This window comes from Nelumbo nucifera, chromosome 8 (genome assembly GCF_055504915.1).
Source record: "Nelumbo nucifera cultivar China Antique chromosome 8, China Antique-T2T, whole genome shotgun sequence".
In the NCBI taxonomy this organism is placed as follows: domain Eukaryota; kingdom Viridiplantae; phylum Streptophyta; class Magnoliopsida; order Proteales; family Nelumbonaceae; genus Nelumbo; species Nelumbo nucifera.
The window spans coordinates 9914840-9923842 of record NC_142656.1 but is presented as its reverse complement, the minus strand read 5'-3'; the positions used below and the strand labels follow the sequence as shown (position 1 = coordinate 9923842).

Below are 9003 nucleotides of genomic sequence, written 5' to 3'. Positions count from 1 at the left end.
GTATTCCACCCTTCGCGATACTGCGTAACTGCATATAACGGACGCACTTCTTGCGAACGGATCGATCGAATCGGATAGAGGTAAATCCACATTAGATTCGTTTGCATTGGATCGACGTCGAATCGGATTCGGATCATCCATTTTATCGAATTCAAGCCGAGTTCGGGTTGTAATATGATATTGAATGAATGTTTTGACTTTTGGCCACCAGTTACCGGCTCATAAGCTCGACAATATGGTCTGAACTGATCAGTCCGTGATTTTTGCCGTTGTTCAGGTCAAATGGATCGACAGTTTGACCACCTGGATCAGTGGATCGCTAAGCAATCCAACGGTTGTGGGAAAAATAGTTGTCTGACAATGAGACTAAATTGATACTCTGACCGATTTTTAGGTTGAACGGTGTCCGAATCAATTTTGAAAACCTTGTATTGAATAGTGTTAATAAATTAAGATAAAAGTGATTAAAAATATCATATATAATTAATCAGATGAACTAAATACGACTACAAAAGCAATTGATAAAATTTAATCAAATGAACTATAAATATTTATGATCCAGGCCAGAGAGGATATTACCCAGAGATGTATGGATACAACGATACAAGAATCAATCGATAAAATTTAAACGTTACATACGTGGGACCCAGCTCTTTAATAATTATAACAGAAAAAAAAGTAAAAAAAAAAAAAATTATACACCCAATTTATGGAGTATATCAATATTTCGATCCTCAAAGCACTAGTAAACAAAAGCATAACATCCGGCTACACAAAACATTTCTCCATTCTCAATGAGTAACTGGATATTATGATGTTAATGTGTTTGTATACTTTGTAGTTTTAGCATATATATGCTCTTAATAAATGTGCTACATAACGGGGGTAGAAGGTAGAAACCATTCATAGTCAAGGTGAGCATCAATTCTTGGCCTCTTATACACATTTACAACCAGTAGCAGGTTTTATATTAGGCCAAATTAGGGGTGAGCATGAATTGGTTTGGTTCAATTCAGTTCCTAGGCAAAACCTAAAACTAATTTATACCAGGTTTTTAAAATCGGAACCTATCCTATGAAGATCAATTCAAGAGTCAATTATACTCTTAGCAATTTCGAGGTCAATTCTAGGGTCTATCCATGAAACCTTTATCTCCCACCTCAAAAAAAATTGAGCATTTTATTTAAAAACTTGAATTTCAATAATACCAACAACAACAATCACTTACATAATAATAATAATAATAATAATAATAATAATAATAATAATAATAGTTCAAAGCTTATCATTATACTTTATATTTTGTAAAAAAATTACCTTTTACATTATTTGTTATACACATTCAAATGTTAAATTGAAAAAAAAAAATCAAATCACTTACATAACAAAATGGTCAAGCTAGATGTGAGACCATGGCCTTTGTAACAATGAGTGCTTGGATTCATATCTTTACAACATCAAAGTATTTTGGTATTTATTTCAAGACAATTTTGGTTCAAAAGGCCATGTCCACCAAGGCCAACCAAGGCCAGTTCTACAAGTCATCAATTCATATAGGTAAACTGTAAACCCCTAGACAATGGAATTGGTTTAGGTAGGAATTAGTTCCTTGGAACTAGACCTACCTGGTAATTGATTGGGTAAGGGCAGTTCAAGATCAATTAAAGGTCAGTTCCGAGTATAACCTATTTCATTTCCTCACCTCTATACCCAACATTATTTATTGCATGTTAAAAACATAAATAAATGGCTATACAAATCAATGGAGATAGCATCAGATACTATGGTTGCAATGGATCAGATTGAACCAGAATTATCTAAATTTAAATGTGATTTATTTATATTCGGGTTTGAATTAAATGGTATCTACCAAATTTATTTTAATTTTGGATTCTAGTTATAAAATATTATATTATTAACAAAATGGACTATCAAATAAAATGATTTTGATCATGGTTTTCAAAACTAGACCCGATCGAACAGCCGGACCAAAAAAACCGGGAATTAGTCACTTGGCCTGTTCTGTTTTATCCCATAACCGTCATTTTGGCCAAAAACCATTGATTGGTCGGCAAATCACTGACCCGGGCATTCAAACCATTCAAACCATCCAGCGGTTTTGGCCTTTTTTTTTGTTATAATGGGCTGTCCATTCAGTTTGAATGTATAGGCTGTTCGACTTGGGAACTGGACCCTGAACGGTTTATTGTCCGATTCGATTTTAAAAAACCTGATTTTGATATTGCACATTACTAATAAAATAAATTAGAAAAAACAAATACTTGTATGGAACTTGAATTTACGAGCCTTTAGTAAAAACTAAAAATACAACATCCATGTCAATTTTATTAGTAAATTCAGTATAATTTTTAAATACATATGAGCATATATTTGTTTACAAAAAAAGCACATATATTTGGATTAATTTGTAGCACAAAGAAAAGTGCATGTATTTGATATATACTCAAAGTTAGGCATACATTGTATCAGATGGAAGTGCATGTGAATCAATGTGGCAATGGGACAGGATTCGGGGAGAGGTTTGTAAATTCCATACCCTCCTTGTCTCCCTAAACCTCCTAACTTGCAAGTTCACATCTATGCCCCACAAAGAATTGCCTCACAACGCCCCACAGCACATCCCCGTCATATATTGAGAACATCTCCCGATGAGAACACCTACCTGGTTCTATATCCTTTCTACATTTGAGGACAAGGCAAATCGAGTTGGCACATTGGGTCTAGAATTTGCATCTCATATTATTTCCTGTTATGTATAAACAAAATAACATGAACAAACATAAAAAATTTCTAATCATTTGATTGAAACATGTAGAAAATACATAAACTATCAATTATTTTCCACACAAGATTCAAAACATAATGCATAATATTCCAAAATGTGTATTATTGCTTGGGTTTAGCCTAATACCATACCTATATGGATTGTAAAACCCCAAATCCGTCCCCACCCCAAAATCTGTTTTTTTTTTTTTCAAAATTCTCATATATACTTAAAATTCATATTATATTCTTTTGAGAGAAAAATTCATATTATAATCATTATTAAATTTGGCTTGAATGTTGTATTTTAATAAATTGTCATAGGTTAAAATTTCATACTAATAATTTTCAATTCATTTTTCATAAAAGTATAATATTAAAGTCATTTTAGTTAATTTTATTAACACACAATATTCTGGTCATTTTAGTGTAATTTAGTTCTACTATTTAATATCCGATCATAATCGGAATTCCATCGGAATCCGATAGATATTGGATGGATTGACCTATTTGAATCCGAATATAAATGAGTGAATTGAATTATAGCAATGAATTGGAATCTGCTCCTCACAATTTTACAGCCACATCCCACCGTATATTAGGAACATCTCCCAGGAATAACATACAAGATGTTTACGATGTGCGGCAGATATCTGATGTGAGATCGGTGTGAGGAGCGGAGCAGATCCGGACTCGGCTGATACATGTTCAAACATACGTTCCCTATAAAGGCAAAACTACCCCATCTTTTGAATTTTTGGCACGTATCAGCCTTAGAAGAATACAATAACATTGCACCGGTATTCATTGACCAAAATCTTACTGGCTATGCAAAATCGAACCAGTATGTTTTCGGAAAACAAAATCCTCGAAGTTGACTGATGCATGTTGAAAGAGATTTGGGATTTCGATCATGGCTCTTCTGTCATCTGTCCACAAATCCATCTTGGAGGGCTCTTATCCGGCAAACATTTTTGATTCTTCGCCTGTTTCCTCTGTTGCTGCTCGATATCTTTCGTCCACGGGAGTCGGTTTTCGATCGAGGATCGATGGAAGCTCGTCGAAAGAAACAAAATTTGGTCGGAATTCTGTTCAAATAAAAGCTCTTGCTGGTGGGTTTTTCTTTTATTTTATAATTATTTATAATTTGCTCCTTTTTATTGATGGACTGTTTGGTTTGAAGACTGAGAAAATAGGTTCAGAAGTGTAACATTTTGTTAACAATCAGCGGATTAGTTATTTCATTAAGGACCCGTGAAAACAATGAAATCTTGAGTATGCTTCCAGAAATAGAAGACTAATTCAATCCTCTATGTGACAGATCATACAAACACATCTGAGGTTCCTCTACTGTCGCGCTCAGAGGTTCATTTTCTTCATCTTTATACTCCTTAAAACTTTAAACATTTAACGATGCCTTTTATTCTGAAATTTCTATTTACGATTTTTAGGTTGCATTTCTATAAGTGATATGAAACAAATTTGTCTGTTAAATAAAGTTGAAATTACAGTTATTGGCTCTTGTGGGTTTTCTAAGAGTTATGTAAAAACTAGTTCCACTGTTCATTCATTACAATACCCCCTCCCCCAACACACACACAAACAAAAAAAAAAAAGGAAAGAGAAACATAGGAATAGAAGAAAACGTTTATGGTATGAAACACTAGCTCCTTTATATGCCCGTGGACCAAGAACTCCTCATTCTAATGGTCCTCTTGACACCTTCCCTTTTAAGAAAATCAGCACTGCCATTGGTTGATCTTGGAAAACCTGAGCGAGATGTTCAACCTGTTTGCCAATGAATACTCTAGATTTTTGGGAAGACCTGAATGAGATGTTCAACCTCCGGAAACAAAGTGTTGCTTTGGGAAGGTGTTTGGGTTGGAGAGGTTCCCCTTGGTGAAAGGTTACAATTTATTCACTTTCAGAAAATAAAAGAAGAGTGATTTCTTCAGATTTTATTGATAATTCTTGTGACCTGGGTCTGAGGAGATGTAAAGGCGCTCGCTTCACCTTGCGCCTTGCGCCTCAGGCGCAAATTGACCCCTGCGCCTTGTGCTTTTAAAACACTGGTTGCACCAAATTGAGATAGAGGGAGATTCTAAATTGTTGGTTGATATGTTGCAATCAGGTAAGTTGGGAACCTGGATCTATAGACAGCCTATAAGGGAAATCCTCAATACAACAAGGGAGATTGGTGCTTGCTTCAAATGACAAGGAGATCGGCTAATGGTTTAGCTGATACGTTGGCTAAACAAGGGACTGTGAGGGAGAGAATGTTTTGTGCAGTTTTGTAAGAAAGATTACTGGGGACTCAACACCTGTTTAGGGGTTGACAGTTGTACTTAATTCTGGAAAGTTGTACTTAATTTTGTATAATGAAGTTACCATTTCCAATAAAAAATATATATGATGAAGCAGTGGCCAAGGAAGTTCGGTTAGGGAGCATCCAATCAATTACCACCCAACAATCACCTTCCACCTCTATGCCTTTTCACTTGATGAGAAAACCAGCCTGATCCTTGCAACATAGAAAAAAATTCTGTCTAAAAAGAATTTCCTTATCCTACAGGCCCTGAATAGCTTATAAGTTATACCACATGTCCCATATCTTGTCACTTAAAAGATGAACCCAGATTTCCCAATGAACATCCTTCATAGACTCTCTTGATCCTCTATATTTGGACATATGGCAACACAGGAGATCCTGTAAGTTTTGTCTGTTATGCAGCTACAGGACCAGCTTTTGCTTCCTTATCTTAATGTTCATTTGTTCTGTTTAAGCTACCATCTTTCCAGGTATCTGTTTTACCTTTTGAAAACTGCTAAGCATATAACCTTTTGGATCAATTCCTTGCACTAAAAGAATTTCACTTTGTTGATTGAGAAACTGAGGTTTCAGCTTCTTGATCAAGCCCGGTAATGTAGATTGAAAAAGATTGCTTCAGTTAGGTTGGGTTTTCTTTATATATACTGATTTATCACATTTCTTTAATTAGATAACTAATCATATTCAATCTCCAAGTTTTATCAATAATAATTAATTGATGGCTGCCCAGGTTTTTGAAAGGTTAACCGCAAATCAAGAGAATAGAAAGAGCAAGCAGCATTACCTGGCAATGTACTCTAGCATCTTTGGTGGAATCACAACGGAACCTTCATTAATGGTGATCCCCATGGATGATCATATGGTCCACAGAGGGCATGGTGTTTTTGATACTGCAGCTATAATGGACGGGTAAGAGATTAAGGCTTCCAAAATGCATATGTATCTGCATGCTAGGGGATCTCCATTTGAAACAAAATAATGTAATAAATCAAGACAGCCACCCAACTTACCAAGACACGATATCATCCAATTTTATGTTTTATCACCTCACAGGTTGCATGTCAAGTTCCCTCAGCTTTACTTGTAGTTGTAGACAACACCAGTATCTTTTTTACATGATATTAAGGTACACGTTAGGTGTCCATTCTTAATGTTACCATACCATTAATATGCTGACAAGGCCTAAGGGTCTTAGCAAGATCCATATGCATATTAACCATGGTCCATAAGATTAAGAAACCATTTGATAACAGCTTAAGTGGCTGAACTGAATGACTTATTTCTTGTCTTTTATTGGATAAAAATAATTAAATAGTTTCTTTTTTTGGTAATGAAACACTAATATATTTGTGGGTATAGAAATCAACCCGATTTCAGCTTCAGTCGTTAAGGTGTGTTTAGTTTGATAGAAAATAAGAGAGGAAAATAAAGCTAAGGGAAAATTCTCTTTTCCTCAGCTTTCTGTTCCTTTCTTGTTTTCTGTCAAACCAAACGCAGCCTAAGGAGTTGACAATCTCCCTAGTAACTTCTTCACTAAAACACAAACAATAAATCATTCAGTTTAGAGATTTCAGCTGCTAATTAATGCAGTTACATAACATGGATAGGAATCAAAATGCTCGATTAATGTTTTCATGCCTTCAACAGCGGAGCATATTGTCCTCAGCTTGAGTTCTGGGGCATTTTTGTTTCTGCACATGCCATGGCTGATAGAGTTATAACCTTTACTATGTTTTTGTTCCTATTTTGTCGTGCTGGTTTCTTATATTGTAATGGAGTTTATTTTCTCAATGTTTTTATGGTCAAGTTCTTCTGAGAATCAACTCATCTGGATGACTTCCAAGCTATTTCTTTTAAGCATGTTCTTGAACAATGGAATAATATTTGTTTCTTCTTGACTTTCTTATTCTATGTTCTGCCAGTAATTGAGTTTCCCTTTATCTTTGCCACATCCCAGATATGTTTATGAACTGGATCAGCACATTGACCGCTTCCTAAGGTCTGCATCCATGGCCAAAATCAGCCTCCCCTTTGATAAGAAAGGCATAAGAAATATTCTCATACAAACTGTAGTTGCATCCAAATGTAAGCAAGGATCACTTCGATACTGGGTTTCTGCAGGACCTGGTGATTTCCAACTGTCTCCATATGGTTGCCACCAACCTGCTCTTTATGCCATTGTGATTAAAGATCAGTCCCCTCCAGATTGGAGTGGTGTTAAAGTAATTACTTCATCTATCCCAATAAAACCCCCACAATTTGCTACCATGAAGAGTGTAAACTATCTACCAAATGTGTTGTCCAAGATGGAGGCCCAGGAAAATGGTGGTTTTGCAGCAATTTGGTTAGATGATGAAGGGTATATTGCTGAGGGGCCCAACATGAATGTGGCATTCGTGACAAAGGAAAAGGAGCTAGTGATGCCTTGTTTTGACAAAATTCTCAGTGGATGCACTGCAAGAAGAGTGCTATCTCTTGCAGAGGGACTGGTAAGAGAAGGAAAGCTAAGCGAAATTTCAGTAAGGAATCTGACAGTAGAAGAAGGAAAGATGGCTGATGAGATGATGCTGATAGGAAGTGGAGTTCTTGTTCGTCCTGTGTTGCAATGGGATGATCAAGTAATTGGAAATGGTAAGAGCTTCGTGCAAACTGTTACCTAAGAAACATAACATGCTTTGTACCCAAGAAAGAAAAGCTTGTTATATGATAATATCCTCTTATACATAGAGATAATGCATAGATAGATATAGATACAGATACAAAATGGGGTATGAAAATCAATTAAGCAATTCAATACGGTATTAAGGCCATGTTTGGGAGTGCTTGAAAATAAGTGCTTATTTGGGCCATTAAGCACTTAATTGGTATTTGGGAAATAAGCCCGAAGTAAGTGCTTATTTTTTAAGCCCAAATTTTCAGCTTTTTTTTAGTGCCTATACAATAAGCACTTATTCAATTTTTTTCTTCCAAAATTATCTCTAGTTGAATTTTAAAATACCACTTATAAAATTATCCCTAATTGAATTATATATATATATATTTATTTATTTATTTATATACAAAAGTACATTTATGAATGCACTTTTATGAAAGTACTTCTATGAATGCACTTTTGTAGAAGTGCTTTCGTAAGGGTACTTTCGTAAAAGTGCTTTCAATGGGTATATTTTGAAAATTTGAAAGAAAATAAAGGACAAAATGGTTACAAATGCTTATTTAAGTGCTTATTAGAGAAAAAGACTATCAAACTCCCAATATAAAATAAGTGCTTATTTTTTAAAATAAGCATTTGAAAAAGTTGGGTGTCAAATGAAAATAAGTGTTTATTTTTTAAAATAAGCATTTGAAAAAGTTGGGTGTCAAATGCAAATAAGTGCTTATTCAAATACGCATTTAATTTTAACTTAAGCACTCCCAAATGAAATTGGGTTGATCTTGCATGGTATTCCAGACTGAACAGGCTTTGTAGGATAATAGAATATACTGATTATCTAATATTCTAAGTACTTTTTTTGAGTATTTGATATTCTTACTACTTATACTTGCATATTTGCTTCTTTGCAGGCAAAGAAGGCCATGTGGCTCGGACTCTCCTAAATCTCATTTTGGAGGACATGAAATCCGGACCCAGTACAGTCCGGGTACCTATTCCTTATTGAACTTGTTGATTTCCCTTTCTCATTGTGGTATGACCGCAGCCGGAAGCCCTAAGGCTCAGTTTGGTTGCAGTGCAAATTTCATTTCGAATAGCATAATGCATGGGTGTGCAAATAGGCTGAGTTGTACATTCTGATTTTTCTTTTATTTGCATCAGATTTGACTTTGTTTTATTTGTTTGTGAAAGTAAAATGATGTTCCACCCACCTTATATGCAAGGGGATGTTAGATGA

The 9003-nt window shown here is 35.1% G+C and overlaps 1 protein-coding gene across 1 annotated transcript; it reads left to right on the top strand.

Annotated features, from left to right (window-relative positions):
- The first annotated feature begins 3538 nt into the window (after positions 1-3538).
- Positions 3539-9003, top strand: LOC104592166 (D-amino-acid transaminase, chloroplastic-like). Its single transcript, XM_010251384.2, has 5 exons — positions 3539-3896; positions 4106-4149; positions 5844-6022; positions 7071-7744; positions 8678-9003. The coding sequence occupies exons 1-5, from the start codon at positions 3698-3700 to the stop codon at positions 8770-8772; spliced, it is 1191 nt and encodes a 396-aa protein (XP_010249686.1). The 5' UTR covers positions 3539-3697; the 3' UTR covers positions 8773-9003.

Coding starts and splice junctions, on each gene's coding strand:
- LOC104592166 (XM_010251384.2), top strand. CDS start 3,698: ATGGCTCTTCTGTCATCTGTCCACAAATCCATCTTGGAGGGCTCTTAT. Junction 4,150..5,843: donor CTCTACTGTCGCGCTCAGAG/GTTCATTTTCTT, acceptor ATGGCTGCCCAG/GTTTTTGAAAGGTTAACCGC. Junction 6,023..7,070: donor ACTGCAGCTATAATGGACGG/GTAAGAGATTAA, acceptor GCCACATCCCAG/ATATGTTTATGAACTGGATC.